This window comes from Gracilinanus agilis, chromosome 4 (genome assembly GCF_016433145.1).
Source record: "Gracilinanus agilis isolate LMUSP501 chromosome 4, AgileGrace, whole genome shotgun sequence".
Classification (NCBI taxonomy): domain Eukaryota; kingdom Metazoa; phylum Chordata; class Mammalia; order Didelphimorphia; family Didelphidae; genus Gracilinanus; species Gracilinanus agilis.
Genome location: NC_058133.1, coordinates 168,821,839 through 168,841,094, shown reverse-complemented (window position 1 = coordinate 168,841,094; position 19,256 = coordinate 168,821,839). Strand labels below are relative to the sequence as shown.

Below are 19,256 nucleotides of genomic sequence, written 5' to 3'. Positions count from 1 at the left end.
GCCCCCGGATCTGTAGGAGCTGCAGAAGCATCAGTTACAGCAAGCAGTAAACGAGGAGACAGCTGCAGCAGCAGCCAAAGAGACTCCTGCTCCATCTCCATCTTCTGCATCTCCATCTCCATCTCTAGGCCGGTTCTGATACCACGGACAGCGGCCGGGCTTCAGTACCGCGGACAGCGCACCACCCCACCCCCGCATTCCCCGGCAGGCTGCGGAGCTGTGAGCTAGCCTAGGGGGAGCAAGGTAAGCTATGCGGGCGGGATGCCCCAGCTCCCGCTCCCCATGGCGCTGCTCCTCTGCTTTGGCCTCCTTGGGCTGTTTCCAGGTAAGGACGTTGAGCCGGCCAGAGACATCCGAGGGGGCGGGAGTGAAGAAGAGCCGTGTGCTCTTGGGAGGATCTGGATTCCAGGGAATTGAGGAGTCTTGGGGAAGGGGAGGGGCCCCAGGGAACGTAGGGGACCCGAGCGGGTGAGAAGAGAGACGTCTCAGGAGCGAAAATGAGATGGAGTCGAATCTCGAAGCTCTCTTCAAAACCTAATATTCTTGGGATTAGGACCATGGGAAGAAGGGAAGGGTGGAAGGAGATTGGGGGGGGGGGGGCGGCGGGAGAAGGGGGAGTTAAGAAAGGAGAGGACGGGCTCGCCACAGGAGTGAAGAAGAGAGGAACCCGAGGTTGAGGGAGAGGGGAAGGAATCCTGTACCTGATATGATCTGACTAGTTATTTAAACCCCACAGGCAGCTCTCAAATTGGGTCATCATACAAAGATGAGCGGAAGAAGGGAGGGGATCTCCACCCTCTTAGTGGGAGACAGAAGATAGGTGGGAGATTGGGAGATAGAAGAGGTGGGACTGTGGAGGTGTGGGAAAGGGGTGAGAAACACGGCTCTATCTCAATGTGTCGAAAGTACAGAAACAAATAAATGAGCATGTATGTGTGATTCTCAGAGTGAGCAGGAACTTCGTGTGCGTGCGTGCGTGCGTGCGTGTGTGTGTGTGTGTGTGTGTGTATTGTGAGGGCTGAGGCTGGTGGATGACTGAAAGTACATTTAATCAGAGACGGAAATGTAGCGACAGAGAGTGTATATCTAGATGGTAGACAGAACACCCAGTCTTGTATGTGTCTGAGCCTGGAATGAAGGGGTCCTCTTGAATGTATTAGGCATGTGACCAGATGTAGAGAGGTACAGAGAGCAAAAGCATACAAAGACATAAACACACACACACAATAAGTAAACTCAGATAACCCATATTTAATATTGGCCAACATAAAAGCACAGAATATACAGACACACACATGTTATCTGAACAAATTGCTGGATTCTGAGGGATAGAAGGTGAGAGGGATGTGACAATATGCTTTTGGCTCTCATTCCTGAGAAGTTGTGTCTGACTTCTGCACAACACTGACGAAAGGGAAATCTTGGTCACATGTCCCAAGGTCTAAATTCACCCTTTGAGAATAAGGGAAGATTTACATGGGTCCTTGAGGAGTAGACCCTGTCATGGGGTCTTTCAGTCTGAGAGACACTCTTTTGTGTCCCTTCAGGGGGAGGAGTCTCTGTTGTCTTCTATGGATTTTCCTACATGTTAAAATTTGTCCTTATTATATGTTTAATACAATTAAACATATTGTTTTTATTATATGTTTAATAACAATTCTCAAAAATACAAATTAACAAACATTCCAAGTAAAATAAGAATTAAACAACTTACACTTTGTAAAAAGAAAAGTATAACCTATAAAATAACAATAAACTTATTCAGCCCACATCTGCTTCCAATCTCTTTTCCATTTTCATATGTATAAAGTGTGTTCCTTTTTTTTAAAAGTATAATCCTTGTTTATGGAATGGTATCCTGTTTCTTTCACCTAGAATCACTTTTTATACTTTCTCATATTTCTTTTTTTCTTCATAACAATAAAATAGGTAATATTTCTGTAGTGCTTTTAAGTTTCCAAAGCAATTGTTCATTACAGCCTGATGAAGTATGTAGGCTATGCAAATATTACCTCCATATTAGAGATGAAGAAACTGAGGCAATGAAAGGTTAGGGGACTTGTCCACAGAAATACACCTAGTAAGTGTGAGAGTCAGGATACTTGCTATTATTTATTTGTTTGATTGGATGGTTGTATTTTTTTGTTTTTGTTTTTATCAGACCTGTGTTTTCTCTACCATTACCAAAGGAAACCTTTGTAACTTATAGTCCTAGGGAGTTGACTGAGACACTATAGGTTAAATGATTTGCTCAGGATTACGTAGCCAGAAAGTGTCAGAAACTGAACTTGAATCCAGGTCAGTAATTTTATTCACTATAGCACATTGTCTCTCATTTTTATGACCACATCAATCAATCAAAAGGCATTTATTTGGGGTCAGCTGGGTAGCTCAGTGGATTGAGAGCCAGGCCTAGAGACGGGAGGTCCTAGGTTCAAATCCGGCCTCAGACACTTCCCAGCTGTGTGACCCTGGGCAAATCACTTGACCCCCATTGCCTACCCTTACCACTCTTCCACCTATAAGTCAATACACAGAAGTTAAGGGTTTAAAATTAAAAAAAAAGGCATTTATTGAATGTCTACTATGTGCCAGGCACATGTAATCCATAATGATATATTCTATGTCATCAGTGACATGCCCTAATATTTTTGATGATATCATGTTTAATTTTTTATTATGAACTATAAAATTATCAACAAATATGAACAGTTTCATATAGAAAGGTAGGAAAATGAAGAATGTCTTTGAAACTGTAAATCTATCACATCTAGCTTTTTTAAACAAATCAATATCAATATAAAATTAAATTAAAATTTTAATAAATTTAAATTTAATTTAATTAAAATCTATATTAAATTTACTAGCATTGCCTTGTTGATCTATGTTCCCTCCTGCATGTCCTTCTGTTCTCTTCTATTTAAAAAAAAAATTTGGGGGCAGCTGGGTAGCTCAGTGGAGTGAGAGTCAGGCCTAGAGACAGGAGGTCCTAGGTTCAAACCTGGCCTCAGCCACTTCCCAGCTGTGTGACNATGTTCCCTCCTGCATGTCCTTCTGTTCTCTTCTATTTAAAAAAAAATTTGGGGGCAGCTGGGTAGCTCAGTGGAGTGAGAGTCAGGCCTAGAGACAGGAGGTCCTAGGTTCAAACCTGGCCTCAGCCACTTCCCAGCTGTGTGACCCTGGGCAAGTCACTTGACCCCCATTGCCCACCCTTACCACTCTGCCACCTATGAGACAATACACCGAAGTACAAGGGGTAAAAAAAATTATTTAGAATATTTTTTTATGGTTACAAGATCCATGTTCTTTCCTTCCCCTCTTCCCCGCCCCCCCCCAGTGGACAAGCAATTTCATTGGGTTATACATATGTCATTATTCAAGACCTATTTCCATATTATTCTCTTCTATTTTTAATGTTTCATTAATGTTATTTTCTTTTGTATCACTTTCTCCTTCCTAATTAAAACCCTCCTTTGTAATAAAAGAATAATCAGGCAAAGGAAGTTTGTGCTATAATGGTTGTAACTGAAGAGTATGTCTCATTCTGCATCTCCAATCCATCACCAAGTGGTGGTATGGATGATTTATCATCAGATATACTTAGCCCTTTCTGTTTTATGAATACATTTGTTCTATTTTTTTGTTATTACAAATAAAACATATACCCATGGATATATATTTAACAATGGGTCTTTTTTTCAGTTGAGATCTGAACTCAGATTGTTGGACTCTTAAGAGACAGCATAGCAGAGTGAATAGAGGGCTAGCCTTAAAATCGGAAAGACCTGTTTTCAAGTCCTGCTTCTAAAACACATCGTAAGGGGTCCACTGGGCAGAGCTTGGGCCTAGAGTCAGGAGGACATCTTCCTGAGTTCAAATTTGGCCTCAGAGACCTACTAGCTGGGTAACCCTGGGCAAGTCACTTAATCTTGGTTGCCTCAGTTTTTCTCATCTGTAAAATGAACTGCAGAAGGAAATGGCAAACTTCTTTGCCAAGAAAATCCTAAAAGGGGTCACAAAGAGTCATATGTGAGAGAAAACGATTCAACAACAAAAATCACATTGTCCATGTGGCCCTAGGCAAAGCCACCTGACTTTTTAGTGCTCCAGGTAGCTTCCTAACACTCCGAGTTAGTTTGTCAGTTTGCATGGGGGGAAAGCAACGTGCTTAATCAGTGAAATCATAGGTCTAAACCACACTCATCCATCCAACCACACTCCACAAAACAAAACAAAAAAACAAAAACAAAAACAAAAAAACCTTTGATATAGTTCTAGTTCCGAGATCAAAGAATGAAATTAGTTTTGTAAGCATGTTTCCAGATTGTTCTCCAAGTAGACTTCATCAATTCATAATTCTATCTACATTAGAATAAAATACCTGTATTCACAGCTCCATAAACATTGATTTTTATTTTAACTATTTTTACTAATTTAGTTGGTGTGAAGTAGTACCTCAAAGTTGTTTTCATTTTCAGTTGTCTGGTTATGAAAGAAATGAAGTCATTTTTTACAAGGTAGGTTTCCTCTTTCAAGAACTAACCATTTGCATACTAGTCATTTATCCAATATGACATGGGTATTTTATTAAATTTGCATCCATTTCTTGCAGATACTAAAAGTTTTTTTAAATTACATATACATTTCATATTTTTCTCAGGAAGAGAGAAGGAGGAGGACTGAGGAGGGTATGGTTGTGGCCTGAAGTCCTAGATGGTCTGCCTAGTATCTTGGCATTCTCTCTGTTGAGTGGTGATTCTGTCCCAAAGTGCCCTGAAGGGAATGAATACATTTAACTAGTTATTCTTGTCTCCTTATGGCCCTCTTGCCTACCCTGTCCTAGGGGTCCTGGCTACAGACACAGAGGAACGGTTGGTGGAACATCTTCTGGATCCTGCCCGCTACAACAAGCTCATTCGCCCAGCTACCAATGGCTCAGAGCTGGTAACAGTACAGCTTACAGTGTCTCTAGCCCAACTCATTAGTGTGGTAAGTTAGGACCAGTCTCAGCCCCTTGACCCTTCAGTCGAATCTTTGTACTTCTAGATTCCCTAGGAGGATGGATTTTCATTATGCAAATATGCCTCCTTTGATATATGCCTCCTTTCTGAGGGGTAGAATTGCAGTAGCTCATCTGTGAATTTCAGGACATCTGCATCCCAAATGTGCGTAAGGGCTTTTTGCACCTAAACTGTACAGAACCTTTTGAGTTTGTATTGGTCCAATCAGCCACAGAAGGCCATGTTGTACATTGACTCCGACACAGTGATGTCATTTTGATCCTCTGAGTACAGACAACAACCAACCAGCCAACTTGGGTACTTGAAGATGGCAGGTCTTCTTTCCTTGGTCCTCCAGCATATATTTGTTTATTTGAGAGGGGTATGAAAGAAATGGGGCTGGAATATTCATCAGGGCTCCTTCTGTTTTAGCATGAGCGGGAGCAGATCATGACCACCAATGTCTGGCTGACCCAGGTGAGTGACCTAATACTTTCTTTTCAATGTGTTTCTCCTTTCCAGACTTTTTCTTTTCTCTTTCCATTTGATCTTTTCTTATATAGTCACTTTTTTCTTGCCCTACTTCTCTAATCACTATCAAAATTTCCTTCTCCCTTCATTTGTTGTTATTCAGTAGGTTTTCAGTAGTGCCTGACTCTCTGGGATCCTGTTTGGGCTTTTCTTAAGATACTGAAGTGGTTTGCTATCTCCCTCTTCATCTCATTTGACAGATGAGGAAACTGAGGCAAACAGGGTTAAAAGATTGGTTCAGGATCACATAGCTACTAAGTGTTTGAGGCCACTCTGGCACCACCTAGCTGCCCCTCTCCCTTCATACCTTCACAAAATACTTTCTGCAGCTCTCTGATTTATCATATGATGGGGTATAATTATTTGTCTGAATCATTTACTATGGACTTCATGGGGGTAGGGATTCTGTCTTGACTCAACTTTATATTCCTTCCAGTACTTGCACAGTGTTTTGTACACTTTTAAACGATGAATGATTGAACTTCCTCCAAGCCTATCTAATGGCTTCAAGGCCTCTTTTATCTCATGGCTACCTCTCCTCTTGTCTATATCCCTAGTTTATGCCACAGCTGATAGGAAGAGAATAGTCCGTTGAAGTGGGATATGGCTTCTGAACGTCTTTATTGAGGCAGATATAATTAGTCAGTCAATAAACATATATTAAATTCCCATTATGAATCAAGTACTGGGCTGTGTTGGGAGACAAAGACAAAAGACAATCCCTGTTCTCAAGGAGTTCATTGCTGGAGACAACATGCAAGCAACTATGTACAAAGAAAATACAGACAGGGGAAAATGGAAATAATCAATAGAAAAAAGGCACTACCGTTAAGGGGGATTGGGGACAGGTAGGTGGCTCGGTAGATAGAGCCAGACCTGGAGACAGGAGGACCTTGTAGTGGGTATGTCTTGAATGAATATCCAACAAAGACAACTAAAGAGGAGGGGTCAGACAAGACAAAGGAGAACCAGGATAGGATATTATTACAAAAACCTAGAGAGAACAAGTCTGCAGAGAGTTAAGAAAGATGCAGACTAAGAAAAGGCTATTGGATTTAATACTTAAGAAATCATTGGTGACTTTGGAGAGAGACATTTTAGTTGAATGATAAAGTCTCAAGCCAATTTTCTAGAGATAAAAATACAATTAGAAGAAAGCGAAGGTGCCTATTGTAGATGGCCTTCTCAAGGAGGTTAGTCATAAAAGGGAAAGGAGATATGGGTCTACTGCTTGTGAGGATGGATAAATGGATGGATCAAGGGAGGGTTTTCTGAGGATGAGGAAAACATTAGCATATTTGTAGGCAGGAGAGAGGCAGCTAGAAGATAAGGAGAGGTTGAATAGAAGGGAAAAGGTAGGGATAATGGAGAGAGCAATCTGCTGGAGAAGGTGGGATGGAATGGGATCATCTGTTCTTTTAGAATGTTTTGCCTTGGTAAGTAGAAGGGCTACCTTTTTGTATGAGATGGAGGAGGAGATAGTGATTGGCAGAAAGCAGATGGCATTTGCCTTCCCTTTCTTTCTCTTCTTCCACATTCCTTAGAGCTTGTAACTCCTTGCCCAATCCTTTCTATTGTCCAAATGGCCCCTTTCTCCCTGGTCACTTCTCTAGCATCTCTCCCCAGGAATGGGAAGATTATCGGCTCACCTGGAAACCAGAAGAGTTCGACAATATGAAGAAAGTGCGGCTCCCTTCCAAACACATCTGGCTTCCAGATGTTGTCCTCTACAACAAGTATGTAGCCCTGGAGCAATGGGGAGGGAAGGAGGATTCTTTGGGAAGCCCCTGGTGGAAGGGTCATTTGGGTTAGAAATTTTAAAAAATAGTCTAAGGTAGAAAAAGGGAAAGGAACATAGAGTGACCAGTACATAGACAGTGACACAGACAAGCAGACACAAATGAGATAATTTGGGTTGCTATTCTGACCCCTATAGCCAATAATGATTTCTTGTGATTCATAGACTGATAAAGCTGGAAGGAACCTTACAAATCATAAGGTTTAATAGCCTCCCTTTTCTTACCCCTCTTTTTACAAACAAACAAACAAACAAACTGGAATGAATAGTAGAAGCAAAACTAGAGTCCAGATCTCCTAAACTCCCCATGTTGGGGGTGTGGTAGGAGAGAAACTGTTTTAAAAAAAAAAAAAGATTGCTTTCTATCTGCTGCTAGGCTGCTTTCCTTGTAGAAAGGGTTTCATCAGGAGGCAGGTGTGTGCATCAAAGGTCCTTTAGAGATCCCTTCTTCTCTCACCAAGGAATCTCTCCTATACCCATGGGCAAGAATCACTTTTCTCCAACGAGTTCATCCTTCCCTATCTCAGGACTGACTGAAACCCCATGGTTGGGATTACAAAAATCTAGATTTCATGGCACCTCATTTTTCATCTCCTTTGCTTACTTCTATCAAGTTTCTTCTATTTCAGACTAAGAAATGCCAGCACTTTTCCATCACCACCTACTCTTCATCCTCTTTCACTTTTGAAAGTTCTCACAGGCCATTTTCCCTGCTTTAGATAAGCCTATTTGCCTCCTACTCTTGTATACACGTACACACATGTACATACATGTACACACACACACACTTCAGGAAACCTTCCTAGACTGATAACTGGTCAGGGTTCTCCCTTCCATTTCCCTATTCTTTCCCATTCCCTTAAATGATGTTTTAAGAGAGCCATTTGGCTGAATCATCTGCTCTTGTTTCTGTCTACATCTGTATGGTGGGGGATGGGTGTGGTGATGGTGTCATATTCTCCATAAGACCGAGAGCTTCCTAATGCCACAACTGAATCTCCTCCCTCTCGATGACCTATTTAAGCAGCCCAGGACAAGGTGGGTCCCTAAAGAAAGTAGACCCGACTGATTTTCCCTCGTTCTGCCCCCCCCCCCTTTCAGTGCTGATGGAGTTTATGAAGTCTCCTTCTACTCCAATGCTGTGGTCTCCTATGATGGTAGCATCTTCTGGCTTCCACCTGCTATCTACAAGAGTGCCTGCAAGATTGAGGTCAAGCATTTCCCCTTTGACCAGCAGAATTGCACCATGAAGTTCCGTTCCTGGACTTATGATCGAACAGAGATTGACTTGGTCCTGAAGAGTGAAGTTGCCAACTTGGATGATTTTACACCCAGCGGGGAATGGGACATCGTGGCCTTGCCTGGCCGGCGGAACGAGAACCCCGATGACTCCACTTACGTGGACATTACCTACGATTTCATCATCCGCCGCAAACCTCTCTTCTACACCATCAACCTCATCATCCCCTGCATTCTCATCACCTCCCTGGCCATCCTGGTTTTCTACCTGCCCTCGGACTGTGGGGAGAAGATGACGCTTTGCATCTCGGTCCTGCTGGCTCTCACCGTTTTCCTCTTGCTCATCTCCAAGATCGTCCCGCCCACCTCGCTGGACGTGCCGCTGGTCGGCAAGTACCTCATGTTCACCATGGTCTTGGTGACTTTCTCCATCGTCACCAGCGTCTGCGTCCTCAACGTGCACCACCGCTCCCCCACCACCCACACCATGGCCCCCTGGGTCAAGGTCGTGTTCCTGGAGAAGCTGCCAGCAGTCCTCTTCATGAAGCAGCCACGCCACAACTGTGCCCGCCAGCGGCTGCGCCAACGACGACGGCAGCGCGAGCAGGAAGGCGGCGTCGGCGTCAGCGGAGGAATCTTCTTCCGAGATGCCCCGGGGGCCAACTCCGGTACTTGCTTTGTCAACCAGGCCTCTGTCAAGGAGTTCGGTGGAGTTTTCGGGGCCGAGTCAGCCGAGTCGGCCAAAGGCTACCGAGGGCGAGCGGGCCCCGTTGGGCCGTGCGGCTGTGGGCTCAAGGAGGCAGCGGACGGCGTGCGCTTCATCGCTGATCACATGAGGAGCGAGGATGACGATCAAAGCGTGAGTGTGCGAGAACCGGGAGAGGGCTTGGGGGCAGCGCCGTAGAAGAGGGCCGGAGTGGCCCGGCCTGGGAGGTGGCCTAATGACTAAGTGTGTAAATTGTTTGATTAGACAAACATCACTTAGCACTCATAAGATACAGCATAGGATTTACCGGACAATTGAACTTTATATATATATATATATTTATATTTTTAAGCCCTTCCCTTCCCCTTTAGAATCAACACCGTATATCAAAGAGAGGTAAGGGTTAGGTAACGAGGGTTAAGTGTCTTGCTCAGGATCACACAGCTAGGAAGGGTCGGAGGACAGATGGACTCATATTAAAAAAAAAAGAAAGAAAGAAACTATCGCTGCCTTTTTTTTTTTCTTCTGCTCTAGTGACAACTCTAGGACAGAGCCTATCTAGGCTAAGCTAGGCAAACAAGGTTAAGTGACTTGCCCAGGGTCCGAGAGCAGATTTGAACCCAGATCCTCCCAACTCCAGGCCTGGCACTCAATTCACTGTGCCTCCTAGCTGCCCCAAACTCATAGAGTATTAAAGCTGAAGGAGACTTTGGAGGTCACTTAATCCAGCCCTGCCATCTGACCACATTTGGAGAGAGAAAATGATTTGTCAGAGGTCATACAATTCACCCACATCATGTTCCTCAACATTAGTTGAATTTGTAGCTATTCAAACTCCTTTTGTATTGCTAAAAGTAGGATGGAAATTCTGTACTTCCTCTGCTCTCCTAGATAACAAAATAGATATTATATTAATAAATTATAATAATACTGTTATAAAAGAGAGCCTTGGAAGGGACTGTGGTAGAAATATCTCAGTTACCCCTCTAGGAAAGGCCCACTCCTGATTCTCCTAGAAAAAGGCATCTCCCCAAATTAATATCCCTTTTCTATTTCAACCAGCTACCAGGGAAGGCAGCCTTTTGAAATATTCATGGCAGGGACCTTGAGGGAGAGAACCAGGATGATGGTTGCTGGTTAGGCAACACGTTATCTCTCCTTGCCTACCCTTCATTTCTCACTGAGTTTGTACTCTTCTGGAATTTTCTTCTGCAAAGGGCCAGCACTTTCAATCTGACAATCTCAAGGGAGGTAGCTTCCATTTCGTTAATGCAGTTACTTAGAGAACCTTCTTCATCTCAAACTCTCTAGCATTAAACCTGCTCTTTCAACCTGACCTCTTAGCTCCATCTTTTAAAGCTTAAAGAATTTGGAGCTGGAAGGAAAAGATCATCTAGTCTACTTCCTTCTTTGAATCTTTCCTTTCTGTCTTAGAATCAGTACTGTTTATTGGTTCCAAGGCGGAAGAAAAATAAAGGCTAGGCAATGGGGGTTAAGTGTCTTGCCCAGGTTCACAGTGTTAGAAAATGTTTTAGGCCTGATTTGAATCTAAGGATTCCACTCCCTCATCTCTAGGCTTGGCTCTTAAACCACTGAACCTCCTAGCTGAGCTCTACCTCACCTTTTTATTTTTAAACAAAGAAACTAAGATCAAGAGAGAGGAAATGACTTGACCAAAGTCATATAGGAAGTAAGTAAGTGCTATAGCCAGGATTCAAACCAAGGGGCTTTTAAAAAAAAATCGGCTCTTTCCACTATGCTACATGTCCATTACCTTGATATGGGACAGCCCATCTGAATCCCAGCCTCCCGTTCTCAGATCTATGCTGGTGCCTTGCTGATTCAGTCAAAGACTGAACAAAGTTCCGCTTACTGGAAGCCAGAAAGGGAACACGGTGCCAGCAGCAGCAGCAACAGCAGCAGCAGCAGCATCTCTCCATGGTGTGGAGAGGTCTGGAAGAAGGTGCCATGTGGGCCTGCCTGCCCCCATACTCCCAGCAAGACAAGCCAAAAGCTCCCCTGCCAGAAGGAAGCGGGAGACCCAGGGCAGGGAACAGGCTCCTTACTGGTGGGGAGGAGGCAAGAGACAGGACTGATGACCGGTCAGCAGGGGCTGCTCTGCCAGGGAAGAGAGCTCAGTGTCTCGGACAGCCTGGAGCTTGTGGCTCACTGAGAGCTTCATGTGGGGTGACACAGAGACCCTGCTAATGTAATCTGAGACTGAGAGGACAGAACTGGTGCCCAAGCAAGCCAAGGAAAACTGACATTTTTCTTTTTTTAGAGAACATGATGTAATAGAAATACTAGACTTGTATTCAGGAAGACAATTTCAGATCCTGCCTCAGACATTAAAAAAAAACTTTTGATATTTTATTTTTTCCAATTACACATAAAGATAATTTTTAACATTCATTTTCTAATATTTGGAGCTCCATATTCTCTATTTCCTTCCCTCTCCTCTTTCTTCCCTGAGGCAGTAGGCAATTGTGATCTAGGTTACACATGTGATATCATGTAAAACATGTTTCCATATTTTGCCTTTGACATTTACTAGCTGTTTGACCCAGGCTGAGCAAGTTACAAAACCTCCCCTTACCTCTGCTGTCTCAACTGTAAAATGGGGTTTATAATGGTATCCACTTCAGAGGATAAAATGAAATAATATTTGTTAAGTACTTGCAAACCTGTAAGTGCTATATAAATGGTAGTGATTATTATTATAATTTTTTGTGGCTTTAAATGAAAGAAGAAGAGAAGGAGAACTTGCAGCTAAATGAAAAGATGGTTCACGAGTTCTCCTTTGGAAGGCAAATAAAGGAGGTGGCAGAGTTGGCTTTATCTTGTGTATAGAGACAAGAAATATCGCTTAGTCATTTCATACCACTGCGCTTATCATGGCTATTTGTATAAAGACATTGTCAAGATAATTGCAATGTATTGCACAGACACCTGCTACCAAAAGAGGAGGCAGAAACATTTTAAAGGCTTGGAGAGGCAGGAGCAGCTGTGTAGCACAGTAGTTAGAGAGCCAAGCCCAGAGACAGGAGGTCCTGGATTCAAATCTGGCCTCAGATACTTTCTAGCTGTGTTGATCCTGGACAAGTCACTTAACCCCCATTGCCTAGCCCTTACTGCTCTTCTGCCTTGGAAATGATACTTAGTATCAATTCTGAGACAGAAAGGAAGGCTTTGAGAAAAAAAAAGAATTCTGAGGCAGTGGGATGTGGCAGATAGGGCACTGGACTTAGAGTCAGGAAGATTTGGGTTCAAATACAATCTCAGGCACTTGCCAGGTGTGTCACTCTGAGCAACTCACATCACCAGCACCAGCACCAGCACCACCACCATCATCATCATCATCATCACAACAACAGCAATAACAGTTAACATTTATATGGTATTTATTATGTGCCAGGCACTGTGCTAAGTGCTCTCATTTGATCTTTACAACAACTTTAGGAGGGTGGCACTATGATTATTTAACCACCTTTAGATTTCTGGATTTCCTTCTCTGGAAAGTGATGGATCTGCTGGCTCCTGAGGTCCCTCCCAGCTCTAAATATTAAGGACTAAGCATTTTATAGCACCTACTATGTGCACGCACCTGTGTTACTGCTTTACAAATATTATCTTGTTTGATATTCACCACACCTCTGTATGGTGATTATCCATATTTTACAGTTGAGGAAAAGGAGGCAGAGAGAGGTTAAATGACTTGCCTAAGATTACACAGCTAGTAGGTGTCTAAGGTCACATTTGAATTCAAGTTTTCCTAACTCTAGACCCAACATTCTATTTATTAAGGTGCCTACTACCCAGTGAGATACTCAGTTGTTTCAGTGCAAAGGTGGGCATGGAAGGACAATTGGAAAACTGACTCCAGATCAAGAAATCAAAGGTGAAAAAAAGATTCTCTCTGCCTCTGTCTCTCTCTCCATTTATCTATGTATATAATATACATACATATAGTTATTATACATATATATGATTTCTTCAAGAAGAGAGCTATTATGCACTAGACAAAGCAAGCACTGAGTAATATTTTTTTAATTATTTTTTTAAAACTCTTCTGTGTATTGGCTCATAGATGGAAGAGTGGCAAGGGTGGGCAGTGGGGGTCAAGTGACTTGCCCAGGGTCACACAGCTGGGAAGTGTCTGAGCCCGGACTTGAACCTAGGACCTCCCATCTCTAGGCCTGGCTCTCAATCCACTGAGCTACCCAGCTGCCCCCACTGAGTAATATTTTTTAAAAATAAGTCTTTGTTGTTGGGTCATTTTTCAGTTGTGTCTGACTCTTTGTGACCCTTTTTGGGGTTTTCTTGGCAAAGATGCTGGAGTGATTTGCCATTTCCCTCTCCAGCTCGTTTTATAGATGAGAAAACTGAGGCAAACAGGATTAAGTGACTTTCCCAGGGTCACACAGCTAGTAAGTACCGGAGAATGGATTTGAACTGAGGGAGAGGAATCTTCTCTATTCGAGACCCAGGGCTCTATCCATTGTGCCACCTAGCTGCTTATCGAAAAGAAATTAATTTCAATATATCTCTAATAGAAACCAATTGTTGTCAATGTAGGAATTTTCCAAAATTAGATGTCTATGTACAAGTAGATTAAGGATTTCTTAAATAAATTTTAAAAATCAATGCTGAATTAGAGGAAAGAACAAAAATTAGAAGATATGGCAAGAAATCAAATAGCTCCAACATGACCTATTTAATCTATTGATGAGAACTGGATAAAGCAACAATCATTGACATATACTATCACTATTTTTGAAAGAAGTTGAATTAATATGAAGCCATGGCCCAAAGTTACTAGAAGCTGCCTTAATGAGCAAATCTTTGAATTCCACAACCACCAGAGAGATAGGGAAGGCAGAGGCAATGGTACAGGAAAGATGGAGTAATTAGAAAGCTTACCACGAATCCCAAATAAGTCAGATCATCTCAAGAACATTTAAGGATGAAATTGGAAAAAGGATGAGAGCCAAAAATTGAAACGATCCCTCGAAGATTTTTTTATACAAATAATTTTTTCCACCAATGGCAGTATATTCATTACATGGGACTAGCATCCTAGTCCCAATTAGCTGTGTGAAGAAGCAGAAATGGCATTAAAGAAAATAAAGGGAGTAGAAAGGTAATGCAGGATTAAAACACTGGGCTTGGAAACCTTATTTTTCTGAGTTCAAAACCAGATTCAGACTTTCTAGCTGTGTGATCCTGGGCAAGTCACTTACCTACTCCCTTTTGCTAAAATAAATAAACAAATGAACAAACAAATAAAAGCAGGAGGAGCAGCTGGACCAAGTCAGATATACTGTGGAGACACAATTTTGAGGGTTTTGAGGGATTCTCAAAATATTTGGGAAAAAAGATATTAAATGATTGGAAAAGATCATGGACATTACTACTACCAAAAAGGGTGTGTGTGTGGGAATTGTAAGAATAGTGTTTATTGCCAATTCATATCTCTACAAACTCTATAAAAGAAATATTTACAACTGTATCAAGGGCATCTTTGGCAAAAATCTGAGAAGGGAATAGATAGGCTTTCATAGAAAATATTCTACAGGGGACCACATCTTTGCAATCACAAATTAGCCGAAAGACAGAGAAAATAGAGACGGAAATGACAACCCAGTCCAGGATCTCTGCCAAGAAACCCCCAAATAGGGTGATGAAGAGTCAGACAAGACAGAAAAACGATGGAACAATGACAGAGAATATACGAGGTGGCACCAGGCTTATTATTTGTTGTAGGGTTGAGACAGCAAAAAGCTATCCTAAAGGCTCTTATTCAACAAGGGGCTTCCTATATATGTAGAGATCATGGAAGACACCTTTAAAAAAAGGAGATGATCATATTTGATTATCCCCTATTGTTAAAACAATAATACTAACTAGCATTTATAAAGTTATTTAAGGTTGGCAAAACACTTTATAGCTATTAATTCATTCTCATATCAATCCTGGGAGGAAAGTACTATTATTATTCCCATTTTACAGATGAGGAAATTGAAGCAAACAGGTTAGGTGACTTACCCAGGGTCATACAGCTAGTAAACACTTGAAGTTGGATATGTCAGGTCTTCCTGCCTCTAGGTTCAGGACTCCCTCCATTAGACCATCTAAGTGCTTATTATTAATATCAAGTAAGTCACAAAGCAGGTAGTCATATGCTTGCTAAAGAGGTTTGCTGTTATCCCAGAGGACATCCAGGATGGGCTGTATGGATGATTCCTGACTTGCTGGGAAGCCTACTAGATGATTCTGTTTGTGAATGACGTTGTACTTGACACATTATCCAGGCTATTGCATAGCCTCTTAAATGAGATCCAAATCATTTGAGATGCCAGCTTAACTGTCTACACAAGAAAAGCAAATGGATGAAGAATGCCTATTGCCCAAACTATGATACACAACCCATAGATCTGGTCCATAAGGACATATACATTGGGTGGACACTTCTGATTAAAAAATAAACAGGCCCCAGGAGTAAGTGGCGGGAAGATACCAGGCAGAATTGCATGGGAGAAAATGTATAATGTTTTGGATGATTGCAAGATTCTCCCTGCAACAAAAATCTTACCTTTTACAGATATTAATATTCATCTAGCTATGAATCATGGGAATATCACAATTCCAAAAAAGTGAAATGAGCCAGGAGTTCTTAACCTTCTTTTGTGCATTAGGGCCCCTTTGGTAGCCTGGTGAAGCCTTTGGACACCATCTCAGAATGGTATTTTTAAATGCATAAAACATAGAATTACAAAAGGATCCCAGTTGTATTGAAATACAGTTATCAAGATTTTACAAATTGACTGAAGGTGAAGTGTCTGGATTTAGGGGAGACCCCATCACTTGAGGTTCTAGAGTGGAAGCAGAATAACTCCTTGTCCGGGATGTGGGAGAGATTCCTTTTGTACGGGATAGACATCCTCTATTTAAGGAAGAGCTGGGGAAAGAGGCAGGTCATGGCCCTCAGGCCTGTGTGGACTAAGCCATCCTGGAGCCTGGAGTTTAGGCTAACAGTTCTCTTCATCTCCAGTTATTTCAATGATGCATATTTGGGAGACTATCAATGAGATGCAGCGAGGTGGTGGAACACATAGAGCTCCAGGCTTGGGGTCAGAAAGATCTGAGTTCAAATTTGGACTCAGCCACTTACTAGCTGTGTGACCCTGGGCAAATCATTTCACTCTGTTGGCCTCAGTTTCCTCACCTGTAAAATGATCTGGAGAAGGAAATGGGAAACTACTCTAGGATCTTTGCCAAGAAAATCCCAAATGGGGTCACAATGAATCAGTCACAACTGAAACGACTCAACAACAATACAATGAGGTACAAGTTATAATAATAAAGTTCGTATAGCCCTTTCCACTCCACAAAGTTCTCTTATGAACATAGTTTCATTTGATCCCTATGATAATCCCGAGGTAGGCAAAGCACAGATTATATTCCTGATGAGGAAGTAGAGGGTTGGAGAAATGGGGTGACTTGCTCAAGGTGGGTATCCAGGTTTCAAAATCAAATATTCTACCTCCATGTCTCATATTTCTTTCACAAACCTCACCCACATTAAACCACACTTAGGACTAGTTGTGGGCAGCTGCCTGGGGAGTAACATGCTGGGAGCACCAGATTCACTTTAAAAAACAGAAAACAAAACCCTTACCTTCTAAGTATCATGTCTAGGCAGGAGAACAGCAAGGACTAGGCAATTGGGGTTAAGTGACTTGCCCAGGGTCATACAACTAGAAGTATCTGAGGCCAGATTTGAACCTAGGACCTCTTGTCTGTCTCCAGACCTGGTGCTCTATCCACTGAGCCACCTAGCTGCCCCACAAGGGACACTTTTTATAAATGCACACATCAGCAACTCCCAAAATTTCCTCTTTCAGTTGCCAGTAGGTCCTTTTTCCAAGTCAAATTGCACATGTGGCAAAAGCGCACTCTGAACAAAAACACACAAGTGCCAATGTTTTCCATTTGCCCAGCTCGCACAAATGCATCCGGCATCCTGTCTCTGACTACACTGATGAGAGCTGGAGGAAAGAGCTTCTGGAAAGACTGATCTAGGCAAGATGAAGACCAAGAAGGGGAAATTGTGGCCATCTTGCTTCTGCATTTCTTGTTTTCTCTTTTGTATTGCCAGAGTATTGTGGTAGTGAGAGGACCTGATCCTGAATTTGAGTTCCAGTAATGCTTACTTACCACCTGTGTGAACTTAAGTAAATCTACTTATTTTCCAGGATTCTCTCTCCCTCCCTTCCTTTCTGTCTGGTAACAACTCTAAGATAGAAGGGCGAGGGCTGGGCAAATGGGGTTAAATGACTTTCCCAGGATCACATAGCCAGGATGGTCTGAGGTAAAATTTGAACCCAGGACCTCCTAACACCAGGCTTGGTGCTCTATCCACTGAGCCACCCAGCTGCCCCCTCTTTTCCTTAAGATGTAAATGGAGGGAGTTGGGCTGGACATCTGAGGTTCCTCTCCAGCTCTAAATGTAGACTAATAGCTGCCGAGTACAGCACTTGAAAGCTTCCAAAGTACTCTACACATGATTGTATTTGATCCTCACAGCAATCCCAAGTAGTTTTTTTTTTTTTATCTTCACTTTACATTTGAGGAGACAAGCTCAGAGGGGTTAGATGACTTGCCCATGGTCACAATTAGGATCCGTCAGATTTTGACCCCAGATCCTTCTGACTCCAAGCCCAGAACCATTTCCCTTTCTGTAAATTGGACTAACAGCCTTCCATATGGAGTCCAAGGACCTGGGTTTGAATCCTGACTCTGGAGGTACCTGCATGACATTGGGCAAGTCACTTAAAACATCAAAGGGCAGGGACACCTAGGTAGAGAGAAGGATTGAGAGATAGGCCTGGAGTCAGGAGGTCTTGGGTTCAAATATGACCTCAGATTCTTCCTAGTTGTGTGACGCTGGGCAAGTCACTTAACCCCAATTGCCTAGTCCTTAAGGCTCTTCTGCTTTGGCACCAATACCCAGTATGGATTCTAAGACAGAAGGCAAGGGTTTTAAAGTAAACAAAAAATATCTTCAGTTTCCTCATTGATAAGATATGGAGGCAGGCTGGATGACCTTCTCTCTAGGGTCCTTTCCTGCTCCAAAACTTAGGCCCCTTCTGGCTCCAATTTGCTGTGATTCTTACGGCTTGGCTCAGCCTCTCAGACCACACTCCACAAAATAGGACTTAACTTTTGAAAATGTACAAACCAGGACCCACCTGCTGACCATTGTGGGTGTCCATTGTGGAGATGACCCTGTTTTGTGGTGTATGGAGTGGACGTGGTGTCTGGAGATCCAGGCTCAAGTTCTGTCTCTGACATTGTGACTGACAGCGAGAAAGTGCTCTATAAATTTTAAGGCCATCTGCAGTGGTCATCAGCATCCTGATTTTTATTATTAGAGATGGAGCCTGGATGTCCTGCCTCTTGTATGGGGGTGGGGAGAGAAGTCAGGGAGGCGCCTCACCCAGTGCTCATCCCTCCCCTCAGTAGCTGACCCTTTGCCTCCCCCTCCTCCTTTCTTTCTTTACCAGGTGAGTGAGGACTGGAAATATGTGGCTATGGTGATTGACCGCCTGTTCCTCTGGATCTTTGTTTTTGTCTGCATCTTTGGCACCATTGGCATGTTCCTGCAGCCGCTTTTCCAGAACTACGCTACCAACACGTTCCTCCATCTGGCCCATCCAGCTTCCAGCTCCAAGTGAGATCACTGCCCCTCCCACCCCCACACCTAGACCACCTCAGCCCCTCTATCACCGAGGGCCCACGGTGGCCGTGGTGGTGTGGTTGGCTTCTGAGGAGGAGCAAGGAGCTCCCTTCCAGACTGCTTCCTCCTCTTCCTCCTCAACTTGACCTCCAAGCCGCTTATGAACTTGGCTGGTTTGTGCCTCTCCTTCAGTCTCCCCAACCTTTTGTTTCTGTGGGGCCTTGAAAGCAGCTAGTGGTAGGG

The 19,256-nt window shown here is 43.0% G+C and overlaps 1 protein-coding gene across 1 annotated transcript; it reads left to right on the top strand.

Moving 5' to 3' along the window:
* The first annotated feature begins 261 nt into the window (after positions 1-261).
* CHRNB2 (cholinergic receptor nicotinic beta 2 subunit) lies at positions 262-19,011 on the top strand. Its single transcript, XM_044674229.1, has 6 exons — positions 262-325; positions 4,844-4,989; positions 5,433-5,477; positions 7,158-7,267; positions 8,431-9,427; positions 18,841-19,011. The coding sequence occupies exons 1-6, from the start codon at positions 262-264 to the stop codon at positions 19,009-19,011; spliced, it is 1,533 nt and encodes a 510-aa protein (XP_044530164.1).
* Positions 19,012-19,256: the final 245 nt, after the last annotated feature.